General features: G+C 37.6%; 2 protein-coding genes across 3 annotated transcripts; one reads left to right on the top strand and one right to left on the bottom strand.

Annotated features, from left to right (window-relative positions):
- Window positions 1-1,101: 1,101 nt before the first annotated feature.
- Window positions 1,102-10,324, top strand: LOC134662386 (heat shock protein beta-1). 2 transcript variants are annotated; one of them, XM_063518597.1, is made up of 4 exons: window positions 1,102-1,420; window positions 3,963-4,014; window positions 8,535-8,715; window positions 9,505-10,324. In XM_063518597.1, exons 1-4 carry the CDS (start codon window positions 1,234-1,236, stop codon window positions 9,697-9,699), a joined length of 615 nt encoding a protein of 204 aa, XP_063374667.1. In that variant the 5' UTR covers window positions 1,102-1,233; the 3' UTR covers window positions 9,700-10,324. The 2 variants fall into 2 exon arrangements, with proteins under 2 accessions (XP_063374667.1, XP_063374668.1); XM_063518598.1 differs by lacking the exon at window positions 3,963-4,014 and having other exon boundaries at window positions 1,107-1,418.
- Window positions 10,325-14,872: 4,548 nt separating this feature from the next.
- On the bottom strand, window positions 14,873-22,210 carry LOC134662385 (ankyrin repeat, SAM and basic leucine zipper domain-containing protein 1). The gene is made up of 8 exons (XM_063518596.1): window positions 22,138-22,210; window positions 21,595-21,709; window positions 21,228-21,356; window positions 20,242-20,468; window positions 19,660-19,913; window positions 17,042-17,293; window positions 16,375-16,603; window positions 14,873-15,035 (listed from the first exon to the last, which is right to left on the bottom strand). Exons 1-8 carry the CDS (start codon window positions 22,207-22,209, stop codon window positions 14,889-14,891), a joined length of 1,425 nt encoding a protein of 474 aa, XP_063374666.1. The 5' UTR covers window position 22,210; the 3' UTR covers window positions 14,873-14,888.
- Window positions 22,211-22,593: the final 383 nt, after the last annotated feature.

The raw sequence follows: 22,593 nt of genomic DNA, 5'->3' as shown, positions 1-22,593 counted from the left end.
GCTTTGTATATTTTTTATTCTCATATATTTTTTAAATTTCTAATGTATTGTGATAAATTGCTCATTTTCTATCTATTTAACTAGATTTAGTTATAAAATTCAACATGTGTCAAATACCCTATATACTTTTCTTATCTCCCAGTGTTAACTTAGTGTATAGTTATATAATGGGGCCTATTTGAGTTGTCACAACTCACAACCCGGTTATTTGACGAATGAAATATTATTATATGCGTGTCGAAACACAGACTACACAGAGATTGAAAAAAAATTCTTAGTTTTGACGTTACGTTATCGTTATTATTAGGTACTTATGTAATTTTTTAATACTGAAGATTCTCAATTAAATGACCTCTTTAAAAGTTTGTGCCATTCTACCATTGTCAGTATTATAACCACTCCGTAACTATATATATGATTATTCGGAAAGTTAACGCTCACAGTTCCAGGTTTTCAGTGTTAATTTATCCAGTCACCCAAACCACTAAAGCAAACTCATTGTACTTAACAATAGCACATATCATGTGGTCATCTTCACATTAAATGAAGCCAACTCATAAAATGACGAATAACTATATGTCGACATGCTGCAAAAATATTCCAATGAATAATCCTCCATACATATCCTAGCCGAAGAATGCCTTAAGCAGAAGTAGCAGAACCAAATTAAATGAGTCATCGTTCATTTAATTACGTAGCGACAACTCCTAACACCTTGAGATGGCGCCTCACATCATGAAGGAACTACGGAGTATGCCTGAGTTGCCTGACTTCCCAAAGAAAAATGCAGTGAGGATGTTCGGGGCTCATACAAACTTACAACCTTCTCCTTCTGAGACGGAAGATGAACCACGGCGCGACTACGGGGCTGTTATTGACAAAGCTAAGAAAATACATGCTATCAGGATAACCAGTATAAATGCAATTGTTGATAAAATGTAGTTGTTCCGGATCTCAGGTCAGGTTATACTAGCGGCGATCACGCAGTAGAGACAAAATCTATCGGCGATTGGGCTGCGAGTCGTGGAATGAGCGAGAAGCAAAGTGTGGGTCGAGCGAGTGACGTTGAGACGCGGGCGTTCCAACATGAGGCTATTTAAAACTGTGCGCAGGCCCGTGGCGCCGAGTCGACAACTAATGATCAGTGCTGCCTTGTCTGTCGCCCGTGTCTAACGCGAACTGTGTTTGTAACTAGTGTTTGTTTAGTTTCGACAGTTTAAATAAACCTTGAAGATGGCTGACAGCCTTAAGAGAAACATCCCCATCAAGCTCGGTGACTTTTCAGTCATCGACACGGAATTCTCCAGCATTAGGGAGAGATTCGACGCCGAAATGAGGAAGATGGAAGAAGAGATGAGCAAATTCAGATCGGAACTCATGAACAGAGAGAGCAACAACTTCTTCAAGAGCACAACAAGGTATTTATTGTTGTAGTATCTCATACTAATCAAACTTTTGTAAACAGTTGTATAAGATTCTAATTAGAAGTGTGCACTGTGCAAGTTTCCAATAAAAATCTAATTAGTCTAAATAATATGTACAAAATAATCAAAAGAACAACAATTTCAAGATTGGGAAGTATTGCTCGTATACAGAGGTTATCACAGCATTTTGGAAGCAGGTCGCGCAATTTACTTTCTGATAGCGACCGGCTCGCGCTCGGTTTTCCTTTAAGGGAATCTCGAATTAATGAGTTGGAGGTTTCGCAACGTGCGCCCGGTCTCGACGAATATTTCAAAGGCATTATTCGGGATCGCCCTGCGGAACGGCTTCTACCTACTGCAGACATCTCAGCCGCCTCCATTTAAAGCGTGCAACGATACGTAAGCCCGACGCGGGATGATGTCATAAATAGAAATAGCCACAGACTGAGAACATTGTTGCTAAAACACAGAACCGCGCGAAATTGTAAACATTATGTAAATCACAATGTAAATCTTTACCTACCTATAAGAAACGTAATTTTTTCCTCGTCAATTAGGTATATAACAATACCAGCTTAGACTTTTCTTCAACCAAATTGTAGGTGTTCGACGTGTAAAGCGTCTCAGTTGTTATAAACTAATAGAGTCACATCATTAGAGATGACGACACGTATTGATAGCAGTAAAAATAAAAATAATATATGCAATACGCCATACGGTTCACAAAAACTAGCAGAACAACAAGGCTTCATGAAAACCGGTTTATGGTAATGTTATCGAATTGCGATTGGTAGGTGGCGCATACTTTACAGTTTACAGTGTAGGCGGGTAGCATGGTACCTATTCAAATTGAGTTCAATGGCTGAAGTTTTATAGGCACTTTTGTGAGTTACATTACATGACCTACTTGGAGCAAGCCGGTGTTGTTTCAGAGAACCTGGCCTCTGACGTAATCCAATATTTACTCAATAGTCACGAAACTGCGAACAAAAGCAACACGCGAGTTTGTCAAAACTTTGGGCGTCTAATTCTTATTTCTTACTTCGAGATTCTTCGAGTGCAGTTCTATCAACTTGTCAAGTGGTTGGTCTTGTGCTTTACATTTTAAATTAAGCGACGTAGTTACTTAAAATCAATAAATGATGATTACCGAGGAAATGAAGAATGTCGTCAGCGATGATTTAGGTTTTTGTGTACCTACCTACCTACACAAAGCGTGGCGTGGGTTGACGACTGATCCGATCCGCCTAAACTGTAATGCGGCGTAGGCAGGACTCGTTTTTCTAATGCAACAACCGCTGGGAATGTTGGGCCAACGCAGTATGATAATTCAGTCCAGTCCAGTTTTGAAATAATAATCTCAACTGATCTAAAGCCAAAATGTCGTAACCTAAAATGGTATAAACAACTGCACCTACTTATTGTTAAGGGCACGAACTAGGGTTGCCAACTATTTTTTGGTGGAATATAGTATTTTCCAGAATAAGGCATCAAAAATATAGTACATTTCAAAAAATATAGTATTTTTAGATCAAATACTAAACATAAGTGTAATATACGAGTACGTTTAATCGGAAATATAGTATTTTAGCGTATTTTTCCAAAAGTATATAGTACAGAGAGCCAAAATATAGTACAATACTATATAATATAGTACGGTTGGCAACCCTAGCACGAACGGACAATATTGTTTATGTAGGTACCTTTGTTTGTATTATATTATTTATAATCATGAATAACATAATATGCTGGCATGGTATCTTTGAACCTAACTGCTTTTTATTTTAACACATTCGCGCCCACTGTCCCACACCACACGTCAAAATACCTACCTATTGTTTACAAATGTCACCAAACGGGTACAGTGGACGTGAATTCATTATTGTTATCTTTATTATTAATCACGCCGTCCCAATATTTTGAAAAAATGCCTTTGTTTCATTTTGTTAATATGTACCTACATATCTACATATTGTGGAGAAGATATACCTATATAACAACTTTGGCAAATATAGAGGGACGAGTCGAGTAGGTACTAGGTATAACTAGGTATTTAAAATTCTTACCATTACCTACCTAGATCAGCCATTCTCAAAGTGTGCTCCGCAGACCCCTAGGGCACAGCCTCTCTAGGGACTCCGCGAGAAAAAGCGAAATCAAATCAACAACCATGCAGAGGGCCTACCGCGAACGCCGAAGTACACAAATTGTGGACATCTTTCTTTGTCACTCTAACTATGCCTTAATTGGAGTAAAAGAGAAAAGTGCCCGCAATTTGCGAACTTCGGTGTTCGCGGTAGACCCGCTCCACAGTCCACATTTAATTTGTCAAACGATTTTTTTTAATTTGGGGCACCGTCAAATATTTTGCTTTCCAAAAGGGTTCCGTCGCCAAAAATGTTTGAGAACCGCTGACCTTGATAGTTAAATTGTATTTCATATTGAAAACGCGAGCTCCTAGTAATCGTTCCTCTAAATTTGTTTCGTTGCTATAACATTAGCAGTATTAATTAATAAGCGATATTGCCTTTTGCATGTCTTACAACTTTGAATCTGTTTCCTCCGGAGGAGTAACCAAGTCTTCAGAGAGGTAAAGAACGAGGAAAACTTATAGGTTGAGTATAACCGCGTAGTTTTGGTAAATTACAAAACCCATTTCTATTTATGCATGAACTTATGTAGTATAAGTATGATCATTATATTTATCATTTATCAATTGGCTAATAGTAACGAAACGTAGACAGTAGGTATTGTAGATATACTTAGTAGTTTTACTAAGAAAGCAGACATTTATCCTATGGGAACTAAATGAAAGGTTTACTTTAAATAAAAATGTCTGATGTCATATGTAGATGTAGGTATGTTAACATTTGAACACCTGTTAAGTACCTTGTCACGGCCCTACATTACCTACTGGCATTGCATATTGTAAACTTAAGACTCGACTCGTTAATCATCTGAATGGTTAATGTTAGTGCGTGGCGTCACTGTTTATTTATTCGTAGCTGGTATGAGTATAGCTTGCCTAAATATGCATTTTGCGCTGTCTGTTGCTTGAATTCTCATCAAACTCTTGGCACCGATGGATGCGCTGCAATTAATTCTACAGTGTCAACAGCTCAGTGAACTAAATACGTTTTGTAACATTTATGTTTATCACCCATCAGTCCCAGGTGAATAAGATTGGATGGATTTTTTGATTATTGTATCTGCCAGGTACCAGAGGTACCTACCTACTTCACCAACTTGACAATTATCAGCTTTCACTGACAATATCCAGTAGTATATTACTGAGTCGGTAAATAACATACATTAGGCGCTAGTCAATGTTTACTAGTTGAAAATGGAAGTACCAAATACGATAACCAAGTTTTGTCCATGGCCTATATTAAATTATAAAGTACCTGCGTCATCATTATGCTCGAACTGGGTATTTTATTTCTGTAATATACCTATGAATAAGGATAACTGTATGCCCAATGCCCTTGGAGGCGGCCGTGACCGGTTCTGGAGGCGTGTGTTTACAATGGCTAAGGACGCCCCAAGACGACGTACAAATAACAATTAACTCGTTTAAGTGTTCATTCCACAATGAACGATTCAAGACTCAAGACACACGGGCTGCGAGATGCAAATAAGATAAAACTTGAGATGCACGTCGCACTTATAAAAGGCCAAAGGGGCATGAAAAATGTACCTACCTATCTGTGCAATTCTGATTAAAATGCTGAGCCGGTGTAGTATAAACGCGTTTTTATTGTCTCTACTTTTTTGCACAAAATACATAGTTAACCTTTTGGACGCCAATGACCGATATATACGCACCGCAGGTCCAACGCCAAAGACGTATTAATCGGTCATAGACCACAGAGCAACATAGACCTAGGTGCATATGCATAAAGTTCAATTTCAGTTTTGACACTTCGGTGACGTGGCGTCTGAGTGACAGCTTTTGTGTTTGACACGGCGCGCGGCGTTGAAAAGGTTAAGGCAAGATGACTCTTGTCCTTCTCTGCTTGTCTCACTTGTCTGTCATTTTTTATACAAAACAGTCTGCCGATTTTAACGGGGAAGGGGAACGTAAAATGTATGTGACGTTATGTACAAATAGTCATACATTTGATGTCACATAAACGTCAGTCTATACAAAAGTTTGCACAATTATTGTGCAAGGTTTTGGGTAAGCCCTTAAAGGCGACTCCGGCTGGACTCCGGTTATTCAATGCTCTAAGCATCAAGCCCATTCCAGTCCAGTATCAGTATAGGATGAGAGTTCGAGTCTGAGTTTAATTAATTACAAACTTAAATGGAATATGAAATTATATTTAAATTGAAACGAAAACATGCCAAGCGCTGACGTAGCGCGAAGTAAAATATATTTGACCTGTAATTTAATTCGGTGTACCTACCTAAGTAAATGTGACGTTATCTATGAAAAGGGATCTTATTGTCGATGGCGCTAACGCCATTAACGATGCTCCGATGTAAATACAATGCCGCGCGATGCTGTGCGGCGTAAGCGCCATCGACAATAAAGTCCCTTTTCATAGATAATGCCCCAAATTATCTCTACCAAATATTATAAACTTGATATGGTTATTTATTAGGTTAATTAAAGTCCATGAACTTGTGTTAATTACTCCATTAGATAGGTATATATGTCGTTATAAATTCCATTAGCCTAAAAGCCAAATTGAAATATTTGTGGCTTTCCATTACAGAAGGGTCATTATGTTTCAAGTGCAGAAAGGAGTTTGTCTGAAATTCTCATCGAATGATCCTTATTGCACATGAAGCATAAATACCCTTCTTTTTATACATTTACCTAATGTTCAGTGTGATTCTTTGCGAGCATCGTGAGAATAGATGCACCAAATTGGCACAATGGACACCTGTGTTATTGGTCACAAATGACATTGAATATAATGGAACTTGTAACGGAAATCATTGGTCACAAATTAGATTGAATGCTGCGCTAATACGGATGAGCTCACGTTGACACTGACCTTGGATCTGCAGCCGTGCGCATGACATCATCATTTGTGTGCTATTTTTTACATCCAAATTGTCAATCACTTCAGTAAATTTAAATAAAAAAGTAGGAAGTAACTACTCGTTGGGTTCTAAAGAATTAATGCAAGTCCTTCAGATGTTAAATGAAATAAATGTCCTCGACGAATATTAAGTCGTCTTAAGTAAACTAGTAATGTAATAAATGTATACGGGTAGATATTATAACTCTCCTTACATAACCTCTAGCCGCCCATACGTCAAACCTTGCCAAGTAAAATGAAATTTTATTTTGACAACACAAAGTTCAAATTAGAATGGAACAGGAGACCTTTTTATAGGTTTTTTATTTGTGGACTAGTTCATTAGATTTCCTGGGCAATTTCCGCAAGTCGACAATCATTGTGCCTGTACGCGCAGGGGAATCGCGCTACTCTAATCTAACCATTCCGTAAGATTTCTACAATCTGCGAGCAATTCTGTAATTATAAATTAAAATTGGGCTAACGCAAAATTGTAGTGTTTATATTAAATTCTTACACGTTTAACCAAAAGCAATTGCTGTGAAAAAAAATCACATGGAAATTAAATTATATATGCAATGGCAGACTCCACCGAAACCTAGGTTAAACCTGCTCCTGCCGTCCCCCCGACGCCTGGGAAACCAGTTGATATCAAAAGCATTTAAATTAAAATTTTATTGACCGTTAACACGTCAAGCGGTCGTGATAAAATGTCTGCATGTGCAAGCGAGCTAGGTCGATCATTTTTTATAATTCTATTCCTAGACTACAATGAGTGCATGTTTTATGTCGCTAATGGAATGCTATTTTTATGCCCCTTTAGATTACTAAGTAAAAGCTAACTATACTGTTTAAGAATTCATCTAGGTCGCATGTAAAAAGGATGTGCTGGTTGGTTAGGCTTTTTAAATTCAACTAGTATTCACTATTAACTATTACGGTTATTATTGTCCCCAACTGAGTACAGCGGGTGCAAATGAGGTACGCTAACGTAGCGCAGGTAGACTATTATTGTTACTTAATAACAATAATAACCATTACAACGCCTTGAACTCATGTTACAAGAAGTTAAGTATGGTAGGGACACTATCAGAATAAAAATGCTTTTAATTATTTGTTTGGTAACTTTGGACATTTGATAATTGGCGGCCCAAGGCTTAATGATATCTACCTATATTAATTAGAAAATATAAAACAAAATTGAACAATTAACATAGGTAGTAATTAATTTTTCGTGTGTTAGAAAGTGATCAACGAAAGAAAATATACCGATGTCAAGATTGTCACATTATAGTTACGATTACATTGTTACAATAGTAAAACGCTTGCGATTGGTACGCAAATATTTCATATGACTAGTAAAACGCTTGCGATTGGTACGCAAATATTTCATGACTCATATTTACTCAGGCATGTTGGAATTCATTTCGCCATACTTTATGTTTCGTACAAGGTTTTTATTTGTGCCAATGGTTATTTGTGCTAACAAATATATGATAATTGATTATAGATACTATTTTTACGCACGTTACCTTCAATATTTATAGTCATAGTCTGCAGTATCATTGATCATGTAACGCGCGGTTCTTTCTTATTATTTCTAGTAGCACAACTTATTAATTCAGTCACTAAAATGGTATTCAGTATTACCTATATTAATAAAGTAATTTAAAAAAAATCTATTCATAATATAATATATGCTTTAAATAACTACAAACGCGAAGTAGAAGAAAATATGCTTGCAAACGTCAATTTACTCTTATGTGATTCTGAATGCCATTGTAAATATTGTCTGACCAACCGTCACTAAAAGCCGGCAAATTTAAAAAAAAAACAATTTTCCGCGCTTTATAAATTCGCACTTTATTCTGACGGAAATAGTTGGACCCATTAATAAAAGGTCATTGGTTGGACCATTGTAACATTGACATGAAAAAGTGTGGAGTGCGATAAACGTCATATTTGTATAGAAATTTTACGTTTATGGTAATCATTTCACACGTTGTCATTGCAAAGTTGCCATAACAAAGGCGTAGCTGTGACCCGTCATTAACCCTGGTATTTGACCTGTCCACAGCTCCACCACATCTTCACAGCACAGTGACAGCCGACAGCTGGCCGAGCCCAGCCACTGGGACAGCATGAACTCGCCCCTCATCCAGGACCAGGGCGATGGCAAGTCCCTGAAGCTCCGCTTCGACGTCAGCCAGTACACGCCAGAGGAAATCGTCGTTAAGACGGTCGACAACAAATTGCTTGTAAGTCTACATTTATTGATCTCCCTAAAAATGTAAATCTCTAAATACATATTTTAAGGACCGTGATTCGTCCATCATTTTGATTGATAGCTTTGTAAAACAATCTAACGAAATAAATCATAAAATATAAATGTATGACTACAATGATGAATGAGAATAACTGATTTAAGTTACGCAAAGAAATAAACAAAATCGAATTTCAATACAACGAATTTCAGTAGGGTAAATAAGACACGAGACATGGATGAATTTAATTTATAAAAAATATAGGTATAAGGACTTCATTCTTCTACATAGAATAAATTCCATTGTCTAAAATAATACTACTTACCCAAATGTATCGTCTACTGACTTCAATGATGAATCGTTAATATCCGTTACACAAAGAAAAGGATCAATCACATCTAGATCATAGTTTGTTCTCATTCATCAATTACTTAAATTGAAATTATAAAAACAATCATTTATCAAAGCTCTGCCAAGGTTCGATTCAAATTTGTGGAATCTAGACACTCATAACGCTATTTTTAACTCTCATTTATTCTTCTTCACACTCTAATGAAGATAAATTGGCTTGAAAAAAACAACACTTTTATTTACGAATCTTCGCTTTAAAATTTGGCTGAAACCTGAAGGCGGGCAAATTGCCAGCAACGACTATCGCTTTTATGCACGCAACGGAACATTTAGTTTCGTTTTTTATTGGGGTTGACGAACGGCTGTCGGCGACAGATCGAAATGTTGTAATTTCTGTTTTAAGGTTCTGACGTCATGCCAATTTAATTTCAGGTCCACGCGAAACACGAGGAGAAGTCAGACACAAAGTCGGTGTACAGGGAGTACAACAGAGAGTTCCTGCTGCCGAAGGGGACCAACCCCGAGGCCATCAAGTCCTCGCTGTCCCGAGACGGCGTGCTGACCGTGGAAGCGCCGCTGCCGCAGCTGGCCATCACTGACAGGAGCATCCCCATCCAGAAGCACTGAGTTCCATCTAGCTAGCGGTTCAGCTTGAAAGCAGCTATTCCATACATACTGTTAATTATTTATTATAATTTACGTAATACAAATTATTTAAGGATACGAAATTTTTAGTTACTTATGAATCTTTAGAGAATCTCTGTTAACACTATTAATGAGTATTTTATCGTGCTTAGCCGGCCTTGTCCGGGGCACAGTTCTCACTGATATTGCTTTCACTGTGATTGTTAGGAGTCTCGCATTCGTGCAATGAATTTTGAATTGTTCTATAGAATTTTGAAGTGTTATTGTGTAACTTAAATTAAGCAGTTGTTGTGAACCCCGTAATTGATGTAAGGAGCTTAAAAGTGTTCATTTTACACTGCTGTTCTGCCGACAAATTCCGACTTTCTTGGTCAAACATGTATCTAACTGATAAAATTAATAAAATAAAAATAAAGTAAAACAACGACGGTATTACAAAGTGTCTTTATACAACAAATATACAAGTCCATATTCTTAACATTAACGAGCCATAACAAGCATGTTTAAAATACAACAATTCAAAAGCTTTTATGACGTACACGTTTATAACTTAGTACAAACAGTTGTTTATGAATGTTTTAGATGTCAATAAAACATTTAAAATAAAGTGGTTCACTTATTGTCCGTATACCTACCTAATAAGATTAACATTTAAACCCTTTGATTTAATAAAAAATAATGTTACTCGTATAAAAATATAGAACTTACTCTTAAAAAATTGAGAAGTGGAAATACAGATAAACAAGGTTTCTTATGAGTACAATCCCTCGAATCCCTACTATTGTAGTAGAGTGAAAATATACATTAGGTGTATTGTATTCATATAAAAATGTACCTACTTAGGTATTTATTAAGTTCAGGGAGCGTTTTAGAGTGGTCCGCGCAGACAGCTTTCTCGTACAATTTGGCAATCCGCACGGACGGTTCGCGTGACACTAAAACCAGCCATAACAACATCATTGTTTTTAGAACAGTTAGGGCTTGCTGCCGTGACATACCTAAATGGACGGAAACGGATGTTGCCAATATTGCCTAAACAATTCGTCAGGCATTACGACATACCTCCAAACAATGAGGATTGCATTTGCGTAACTATTTAGTCCCATACATATTAGTAGGTACCTCTATGTATTTAAAGTAGAACTCGCTTAATACGATATTATCACTGCTAATACGCTTCCCCGCGTAATACGCGATTTTGACCGTGGTCCCGTCATAATCCAATAAATACGAGGCAAGTATCAAATCGAATGCTTCGAAAGCCCCAATTCAATACTTTTTATGGCAGACGAACTTCAGATTACATCATACCAGATTTAATAAATAAGTTACCCAAAGAGTCGAAAGATAAGATAACACCAAGTAATATAGGAAATATTCTTAAAAAAGAAATGCTGAAACAATTACATTATTTCAACTAAAATGAATATGTAATGTGTAATTCCATTTAGCCTGTACAGAGTATATGCGCCGACCGGTTCTTGTTTTGTTTGGCCGGCCGGTGTGATAACAGATGCGCTTGTAGTTGCGCAGTTTGTGATTTTTGCAATAATTATGTTGTTTACGAACTGGATGTTTTTGAGTACCTACTGTATATTTTATTATTTAAGTACTGCGGAATGGAGTATCGAGACAAACCATTCTGGTTTAACGATGCCTTTGAATCTAAATTTGTATGTAATTGTGATTTATCTCTAATAAATAAATAAATAAATCTTCTTAGGCGGGATCTTGGCTCTGTGCGATATTACCTACTTAAAACCCGCTTAAGATTATTCATAAATGTGGGCCAAATCGCCAATTGTTGTGAAGGTGTGCGCAATTTAGAAATGGTTTATTTTTCTTTTTCCACTCCTAGCACTGCACTTAATAATTAATAAAGGCCGCATATCTAATAACCGATGTCCGTCAATTAATTATATTAACCCTAATTAACGTTAAAAGTTAGTTGGTTCATTGCCAAGAGCGTCTACCACTTATAAATAATGGAACACTACTTTAGCTACTTAGAGATACAGGTAGCTTGTAGGTTAGATTTTGACTGAGACCGTTATACTTAAACCACAGCTTAAAGTGTTGAGGTAGGAGTTTCAAATTAAACGTTGCACAGTACCTAAGGCTGGTGCAGTCTGTGTCCGAACGGTACCTTAACCCTTGCATGCTTACTGATTAGCCGTCGGAAAGTTTACAAAATTGCGAGATTTGCGAACTTAGGTGTTCGCGGTAGACCCTCTGTAACCTCAAGGAGTTCAGACCAAAACCTAGTTATTGTGCTATACCTATAAAAAGTAGTAAATTAACCGGCCAACAGACGCATCGTAAATGTAGGCGTAAATGACTCGGTTCCTTGGAGCAGACATGACGAATGCTATACATATAGCATTGAATTACAAATGCATTGAATTGGCTGCGCTAAAACAAACCGTGTGTGTATTTGAAAACTAGTTGAATATGTGCTTTACAACGCGCTGACAAGGTTTTTCTTCGAATGAATATTCAACTTATGAGCGGCGGTTGACATGCGACAGGCTAAACGTCCAGTTATATAGTTATAGTTGTTGAAATAAGCTTGGCACTAATTTTTAGGTTAGACGTTAGGTCGATCCTATGTCATAACGTTGTGGAATGTTTATAGTTAGTACCTAGGTAGATTTTAACAGGCCGAAATTAGTTGTTTTTAACCGAATCCGAAAGAGGAGGTTCTCAATTCGTTCCAATTTTTTTATGGGTGTTCCGATTAGGTACTCGGAAAACTGTGAAATCAATCCGATTAATTTTTAGTGTTAGAAAGGTTATCTGTAGTTGGTGCCATTGCTAAAATTTTTATACCTCCCTAAATGAACATTTTAAATGAAATAAGCGCTAAATTCGGTAATATTACCTACAGATATCGTTTGCCATTTTATCCATTGTTTGACGTAAAGGCATAATAGACAGAGACCCATTCAGCATGAAACTCAAGCTGATCAACACATTCTTAGGTACTACCTGACATGGGAGTACCCAGCATTTTGTGAGGGGTGGGCATTTTTTAAGGGGTCGGGGAGCTGGGTACGTTGTAACAGCTCGAATATTTACGTAACTATCTACAGGAGATAGGGGGAAAGAGAAGCGGTGCCTACTGCTGTGCTCTCAGTGTGGTAAATACGTGTCCATCGTGTCAGTATTTTTTTGCGCCAAAAATTTATAGTTTTGTTATTTTTCCTTATACCACCCTATACTTGTGGTGTAATTCTAGACCTAATTATATGGTTTTAATTTTAACTCGATAACTCCACGCGTTCCCGAGCTAAGGGTCTTGACTTGACAGACGGACAACAAAGCGATCCTATAAGGATTCCTTTTTTTCCTTTTCAGGTACGGAACCCTAAATGTTTGTAAATGATCTATTTTGATTCACTTAATTCTACTCAAAACGAGAGATAGTCGCGCGTGCCTGTTTGCATTCGTCCGAGGGTAGTCCGTCTCGGCCAGGGTCGGGGACGCGGGCGGATAACTTCGTTCGGAAATCGCTAATAACTGGACTCGATCTCTGTGCATGCGCACTCGATTTATCGGTGGGTGGTTTCATGGAGGTTTTCGGGGGCAAAAAATCGATCTGGCTAGGTCTTATTTCTGGGAAAATGCGCATTTTTGAGTTTTTAAATACAGGGTGGCCAAATAAGAGGTATACACTTTATTTTTGAAATTTTATTCTATAAAACATAAAAAATATTAAGTATTCCTTGTTATATACAGGGTGTCCCAAGAAGTAGTGATATACTGAAGCTGGGAGGTAGAGGACCTAGAGGGCTATCTGAATCACCCCCATGTATGTTCCGCGATTTTTCTTATTTTCGGAGTTATGATTTTTTTTAATTTTTCACCTATCGCCGAGTACGATGAGATTTTTATTTATGGTGACGTGAATTATAGCGGTAGATGCTTGATTTTTTTTGTGTGCTACGCTGATAGATAGGCCAATTCAGTATGGTAACATTTACTATCGTTAGATCTATGAATGGAATTAAAAAAAAAATAATGCCAAGAAAGATAAAATTACCCAGTATGTTCACAACTTCAAGGGCGCTTAGAAAAATAAAACATACTTAATAATAATATCTAATAATTATAATTATATTATAATCTAGGTAATTTTATCTTTCTTGGCATTAAATTTTTTTTTAATTCCATTCAGAGATCTAACGATAGTAAATGTTACCATACTGAATTGGCCTATCTATCAGCTTAGCACACAAAAAAAATCAAGCATCTACCGCAATAATTCACGTCACCATAAATAAAAATCTCATCGTACTCGGCGATAGGTGAAAAATTAAAAAAAATCATAACTCCGAAAATACGAAAAATCGCGGAACATACATGGGGGTGATTCAGATAGCCCTCTAGGTCCTCTACCTCCCAGCTTCAGTATATCACTACTTCTTGGGACACCCTGTATAATATGTAGGGTCAGCAATTACACATGGAAAATAATGTCAGACAAATGTCCACCTCTAGCAGCATGGCAGATGCGAACCTTTTTCATCGCGTTTTTCATACATTTCTGGCGTTACCTCAGCGACAGTGTTTCGAATATTTTGTTTTAATTGCTGAAGGTTCGTTGGCCTATTAGCATAGACACGTCCCTTTAGATAGCCCCACAGAAAAAAAGTCAGGAGCTGTTAAATCAGGCGATCTTGGGGGCCAGTCAATGTCACCGTTTCTCGAAATTAATCGACCGGGAAACGTTATTTTTAATGTTTCTATTGTTTTTAATGATTAAAACACGTTGTTCCGTCGTAAAACGCTCCATAATAAATTTGCCGTATCTACACAAACTAATTTTCATGCAATAACTGTCATATTTACCGCCAAAATAAAATGGCGGCAAAAAAAAGTTGTATACCTCTTATTTGGCCACCCTGTATGTTTTCCGAGCAAAGCTCTGTCTCCCAGATATTTACATTAATTGTGCCTAAAAATTGTTAGCTTCTGGTCAGAGACGAGGGTGGGGCAATAGCCCCACCTTGCCCCACCGTGCGTACGCCTATGCTACCTGAGCAATAAAATTATGTTTAGATCACTTTGAACACTTCGCCCGCTTAGCTAGTAGCTAATACTACTTCTGTGCATAACTGTTAAATGTTTTGTTGGAATTGATTAAATAAACATATGAACTTGTGCATATTTTATTTTTTAACTAAATTAGGAAACATGTACCTGATAGCGAAGCCGAGGGAACAAATAACAACGGCCCGTTTACTGTAACACAACACAGCGTCTTGTAACGATCTCTCTTTGATGAGGTCCGCGGGTTTCGGGTTCCTCTTGGCTACCTGCAACAATAGGCTACATGACTAATTTTTTTTTATGGTATCAATCGATCGGGTTTGTTTTTAGGATCAAATGTCTATATGGGACCCATTGCATTAAAGTAACACAAAAGTCAGAAATTGTAGTCAAAGTCCGACAGCCGCACTTCACTCGCGAAACGCCCTATACAAAACGGCCAGAGGCCGTGACGTCATCGTCCATCTTGGACAAAACAAGAAAATTGCGTTTTTGTCGGTGAAATATTGCGTTTATGTATATAGTTGCTATACAATATTTTTTTGGATGAAATGTAAGGAATCGAATGGTACCCTTACTTTTATCGTTTTTGGAAGTTAAAAAAAACTAAAATTTTGAAACTTTCAGGTCCTGTAATTTTGTAATTTTTCAATATTTTATTTTAATATCCACATTATTGTGATAAATTGCTCGTTTGCTATCTATTTTACTAGATTTTGTTATAAAATTCAACATGTGTCATCATCCCTATTGGGGTTCGAACGGTTAATTATCAATGATAGGTCATCCTATCGGTGGGCGTATAGAGTGGGAAAAAACTGTGTGACAGCTGGCGTGAATCCGCACAGGACTGGCGAAAATGGCGCGCTCTTGTGTCGGAGGCCAAGGCCAAGACTCACTTTAACACGTTAACTGTCCCGTGCCCCATATATGGGTCACGGCAAGCCGTAAAAGGCCGTAAGGTTGACAGTTAACAGTTGGGACAGTGAACGTGTTAAGGCGCTGGAAGTCGTCAGCAACATGCTGAGGTGAGACCATTTCGTGGCACTTTATCCTTTTATTCTCTGTTATGTATAATTTTGTGTTTGTGCTCACGAATAAAATTATTTCTATTCTATTCTACTTTGGGTCATCCATCACACTCATCACGCCAAATAAGTATAAGTATAGTCTGTCAAGCCGGATATGTCAGTAGCAATGTAAAGCAATATGTCAGTAGCAATAAAAGCTGTAACAGACGGGCGTACCGGACCGCGACCGTGGTCTGGTCAGCATCTCTTACTCGCTCCCACTTATAGCTGCCACGGACCGGCTCTAGTTCGCAGTCCGGTACGCCCGTCTGTTACAGTTTTTATATATTTCTGGCAAACTACATTGAACTGAGACCAGTACGGTTACCATCAGTTTGTCACTGACATAAACGCCGTCGAGAACGTAATTTACTTTCTATACATCTCTCTCGCACTCGCATATTAGTGCAAACGGGATGTATAGAAAGTAAATTACGTTCTCGACGGAGTTTATGTCAGTGACAAACTGATGGTAACCGTACTGAGGGCCGATATTAAGTATTAAAGCGCCCATTAAAATTAAACAATACCTCACCTTTACAAGAATACTCTTCATAATCTTCATTTCGCCCCTTATATTGTTAATGTTTGCAAGCAACTTTGTTGCTGTGTTCTTGAATTTGGTAAGTATGGGCGAGTCAGGTGGCTCGAACTTTATTTGATCTTGGACTTTCTTGTACTCCCGCAGAGCGTAATGCACTGTGGTTTCTAAGATGTATATCTGTTGCAGGTGAGTGCCTAGCGTGGTTAAACAGTCTAATACACTGAAAAAAAAAAAACAGACGAAAACATAAATTTCAATATAAGTCATTACTGTCATTAGTACTACTTTCAAAGAGTTACTGATTGTAATAGAGGTAACGTCAAATGATTGCCATTTTTAAAGTGCAGTAGGTTCGAACAGTAGAGTTTTTGAAAAATCGTAGCGCTTTTTTAGATCATAATACGGTTGCCAAAAAATATAAATAGGAATCTTGAGGCCTTTCTCTAGTAACTTCATCGTCAAAACCTGATTTCTTGACTTTCGCTCGATAGAAAAAATCACGAACATAGGTGTAAAACGCACCTTAAAATGCGTAATTTTAGTTTTGATTGATGATACCTGCCACCCTACCAATCGAGTTTGAAAAATACTATAATCAACACAAAAGTACTCACTCTCTGTGTCACAAAAGTAACAGATATTAAGCAAAATTACTCACCTATAATTCTTATGTTTCTGCGCATACAATCCTGCCACCGAATTAAGATTCCAGCCCTTAGTATGGAAATTCTGAAGGCCAACCTCCAGCCTGTGTCTTTCGAAGGGCATGTTTATTCCTAGTTTTACCATATCATGTTCTTCAAGTAGTAGGAAAGTCCTTAGATCTATTCCGCTTTGGTGTATTATTGGGCCGAGCCTTTCGCAGCTCATGCCGAAGAGGAGGTGACGAATCTCGCTGGCGTAATTTGGCCTGAAACGAAGGAATAAATGTAACTATGGATGATTAAAACATACAATATTCAGCGACATCTATTGAACGAAAGTTATTTTAATGAGAGGTCCAAAATGGATCGAACTGAGACCTGTTTCAAAATAAATCTACGTCCATTCAATAGATGGCGCTGCGGAATCCGAACCAAAAAATCAGAGGTCTAAGCTCCGAACGAAATTTTTGTATCAGAGACTTGTTCCGTTATTAGTGACGCCATCTGAATATTGGAGGAATGCGATTTTGTATAGACAGTCGGCAGCCAGGCTTCTTATTTTATTCGTCCACTATTTCTCGGTGGGTCAGCTATTTCTTGTTGTTATTCTGCCCCGACTAGGGGTCACAAAACCGCGCGTATTTTAGAAAGCCGGTTTTTCGGTTTTTGTGAAACAGCAAAACCGGGTTTCCGGTTTTTTCGGTGATTTCGAATTTACGTATAATTTGTAAAATATTACGTGACAACAGTGTTGACATAATCCTCCTTCAGGAAACACACACCGCTGATAATGATACCCAACTCCCTGAACGAGGTAATAAATTACCTACCGGGATTTGATTTGGTAGCGGCCACTACATCAGCTGACGATATAGGAAATCTGATGAGGAAGGCCATCATGGACTGAGCAGATAGGAACAACACTTTCTTAGCCGATTCTAACAAAGGCAGAGGAACGTTCAAATATATATTTTTTTAATCTACTGGATGGAGAAGTGATCACCACCCGGACCTAGTCTTCACAACAAGAGTAGTGGAAATTACTCCAGTGGCAGCTGAACAGTACGTGCTAGTGCATTCTGTGAATTTCCCACATTCTCAACACTGCCCAGTATTAGTTGTCATAGGTCTGGAAATTCCGATGGTTGAGTCGTATCCTGCCTAACTCCACCTCGCGGAACGCGTAAGTTTGCTTATACTGATGAACTGGCCACAAGTGACACAAGAATATAGCTTGAAGAGGGACAAAATACCCTGGAAAAGGACCTGGATCTATGAGACGACTCTCTTTGCCGGTGGCGTTTGTGCCCCAGCACTTCTAAGACCGAGGTGTCCTGCTTTCACCTGTGCAACAAACTGGCCAAGGAGCCGAGGAGCAAGCCAGGCCAAGGAGATGAGAGTAAAACTCAGGGCAATCTTATCAGCCACAACTTCCTCATCATCATCATCTTCCTCGCGTTGTCCCGGCATTTTGCCACGGCTCATGGGAGCCTGGGGTCCGCTTGGCGACTAATCCCAGTAATTGACGTGGGCACTAGTTTTTATGAAAGCGACTGCCATCTGACCTTCCAACCCAGAGGGTAAACTAGGCCCGTATTGGGATTAGTCCGGTTTCCTCACGATGTTTTCCTTCACCGAAAAGCGACTGGTAAATATCAAATGATATTTCGTACATAAGTTCCGAAAAACTCATTGGTACGAACCGGGGTTTGAACCCGCGACCTCCGGATTGCAAATCGCACGCTCTTACCGCTAGGCCACCAGCGCTTCTTCAGCCACAACTTCCTAGATATCTCGAAATCACCCTGGATAGAAAAGCCTCAACTTCAAGAAGCACCTAAGCAGTATATCTGCAACTAAAGACTCGTAATTGTGGCTCATCAAAATAATTAAATTATGTATTATATACGATATTACTATGTATTTATTATGTACGTAAATAAACCTGCAAAATCGAAAAACTCGAAAAAGCCGGTTTAATCAAAGTTAAAACCCGGTTCTGGTAATTGGCTGAAAACCCGGTTTTTCCGGTTTTTTAGATTTCGGTGAAACCGAGTTTGTGACCCCTAGCCCCGACAATCAGGGGACTACGAGAAGGGGGTAAACTACCAAAAAATGCAATTTTGGTGTTTATAAATGCTCTAAGACCATGAGTGGCCTAGGAGAACGTAACTATGGAATTGATTGAGTGACTAAGAAAAAATTGATTCACCCAATTTATGTAAGTTACTTAAAATATTTAACAGCCAGCTATATATTTATATAGTGAACTTTAACCCTGTGAAATTAATTGCAGTTTTATTTTTAGAAAGGCTTATAACCTTTGAAAAGCTTCAATTCAGCTTAGTAACATGTTATGCCTAATATTATATAAAAAATAGACAAATAGACCGAAAATTATAAAACTACGATAAAATCTTCTAATTTCGAAGTCAGCTACATATCTCTAAAACTTTCGTCATATGGGAATACCAAAAAAAAAATACCAGAAGGTAAGTCTCCAAATAGGTAGCATAAAAATATCATAAACTAAACTACATAACATGTGGTGTCCCTGTCAATGGGACATTTCCAGAAAGTTCCCGCTGTAGCATTCACTCTATAAAAAAATAGCCTGCATGCATAAACTTACTTGAAACCTTTCTCTATACCAGGATAGAAATCATGCCAAGAACTAATATCATTCACAACATTAACATCAGCGTCAGTACTGTCATCAGTCTTGAAGTGTGGGTTTAGAACATCTATTATTTGTTGGTGGTCGTGTGAATGTGCTATGTCTAAGGGGGTGCGGCTATTTTTGTCTACCTCTCTTAGTCTCGCACCATTGGCTATAAGTAGTTCTAGGATTTCTGGCTGGTTGTGGTGAACTGCCCAGAAAAGTGCCTGTAAACAAGAATGTCTTGAACTACGGCTACATACATGCATGGATTTTAGCCTTGATAAATGTACTTGTATAAACTTCGGTCATGTATGCAAAGGTCAGAAGAAGTATCTGTCATAAGAAGTTGTAATATAAAACATTATCTTCTTATTTATTTAACTAAAATGTCATGTCCATTAGAAGTGATGTCTTACCAAACTAAAACACCCACTAGGGCTACATTTAGTGTTACTCGTGCAATTTTTCGTTAACCATCTCTGTGCATTCGCGCCAGCTAGCAAATGCCCTCAAACATTAGGTATATGTCATGACTACTTATTTTATACTTACGGTCCAACCCTGTTGATCTCGCATCTCTATATTAACTTGGCAATCTATCAATTTTTGGACCACCTCAAGCCGGCCGCTACTGATTGCCCTCATGAGGGGGGTCTGGCCATACTTGTCGCCAATATTCAACAGGCAACCTTTCTCCACTAGACTAGTAAATATGTTGAGGATTGCCTCATTGCTGGCACTGGAGTTTGAACATGCCACCATCACCGGAGTAACTGAATCTGTAAAATTATAATACACATTTCTATAGTGCTTGGATGTTTTAGTATTTTTGGTATGCGTCTTATGACCTTGAGAGGAAGCCGGTTTTTAGACCGTATATTTAAACCAAACCATGAAATATAAGCAGACCAAAAATTTACTTCTGAACATTTCCAGAAGTGTTAAGAGAAGCTTTAGTCAACTCTTAGAATGTCATGGCTATTTTATAAACACTTGATAGTAAATGTTATTTGAATGCATTAAGGTTAATATTAAACAGTAACCATGCGCATCTTTAACAGTCAAAGTGTTAAGCAGCATTTTAGCCCAATTAAAATTTTATGATTGGTTGTAATTTGTAGTACAAGCAGATATATCTTTTGTCAGAAAGGGAGGACTGCTTGCAAGTTACAAACATTTGTGAAATTGGCCAAGAATTGACATAGGCGGCACTAGTTTCATGGAAGCAACTGCCATCTGACCTTCTACCCTAGAACGGATACTAGACCCTATTGGGAGTCTGATTTGCTCACTATATTTTCCTATGCTTTATTGATATGATTGGATGAATTTGGTACTATTTGATTTCTTATATTTAAATATGTAAATAATAAATTGTAAATGCTTGTTTGTAATTGTTGTTTTAATTGTAATAAATTTTAAATTGTATTGACTTTTATGACATGGTGTGTGTGTTGTGTTGCAGTCAATCCTGAACTATTTACAAAATTGTATGATCCATTTAAAAAAAAAATTACAAATATACAAATCATAGTTACCGGAGTGTAGGTTGGGGTCAGCCCCTTGCTGCAACAGGTATTCCACAATTTTGTCCTGGGCGTGGAAGCAGGCATGCATCAGCGGAGTCCATCCACTGTCTAATTTGGCATTTGCATTGTTTTTCAACTCTGAAACATTATGAGTTAAACTTATAGCAAAAACTGTTAATGTAGTTTAAAATTAGATGAAATATTATAAGTTCAATTATTAGGTATGTTGCAATCTGTAAAGATAACAAAAAAACAACTGAACAATTAGAGGTTGTAAGCATACTTAATGTTAAGTAAGTCCTATTTCTACAATAATAACAAAAACAATACATATTTCTAGATTTAAAATAGGTAGTAAAATATTCAGCAATCTTACCATTAGAGATGATTGTTTTTACTTCATCCAGATTACTATTGATAATAGCATCTTGTAAAATATTTTCAGTCCTTCTTCTATCATTTTGCTGTTGGACTGGATTATATCTTCGAGACTAAAACAAGTTATTGTCAAACATTTTTTTATGCAACACACACTTTTATTACTGACTGTGTGTCATCTCAATTCCATCAAGACATTCTGTTTGCTACCTTTTGATTGCATCATCAGATCAGCTTCATATTAGCATATTATTGTATTGTCATCGGAATTAAGGAAGTACTTACTAATAGTAAGTTACTATAAATTTCAACTGAATCAGATACCAGAAACTGGTTTATATTTGAGTTACAAGATTTGAAGTAAGTACACACACATATAATTATATGTAGTGAAGCTAAATCAAGGTGTGTAAATATCTCAGATATTAAAAAGGAAGTAAGATTGCCTAAGCCCTTATTTGATTATATTTCGTGACTTTAAAAGATCACTAGACAGATTTTAACGACAATTTATATTGAACTAAGCAACAAAAAATCTCACCGGTTTTTCGAAACCGTAATCATCGCTATCAGAATCAGAGTCGGAGAGTCCCGCGGGCCGGAACGTAGACATACTGCAACAAAACAAATGATTGATTATAACCACAGCAGTAGTAGGCATTCTAAAGCTTAGAAATATTATATTACCTGAAAATATTAACCGATTATCATCTTTCTTTCAAAAGCTTGTTCGTAACAATTCGCTTTGGCTTTGCCAATAATGCCAATGCCAATTCTAATAGTATTTCTAGTTGTCTGTCTAGTTGACAGTGACAGTAGACTTCGACTTGACTTAAGGGTGCGTTCCTAAAAGCAAGCATAGGTGCGTTCGTGTTTTGTGCAACGATTTTCTGACGAAAGCGTTCAGAAACTACATTTGTATTTACTAGGAGCGGTACTAATTACGCTGGCAAACCCACTTTGTAGCAAAAGGCGCGAAATTCAAGTTTTCTATGGG

This window comes from Cydia amplana, chromosome 3, assembly GCF_948474715.1.
Source record: "Cydia amplana chromosome 3, ilCydAmpl1.1, whole genome shotgun sequence".
Classification (NCBI taxonomy): Eukaryota; Metazoa; Arthropoda; class Insecta; order Lepidoptera; family Tortricidae; genus Cydia; species Cydia amplana.
This window is presented reverse-complemented; position numbering and strand designations above follow the sequence as displayed.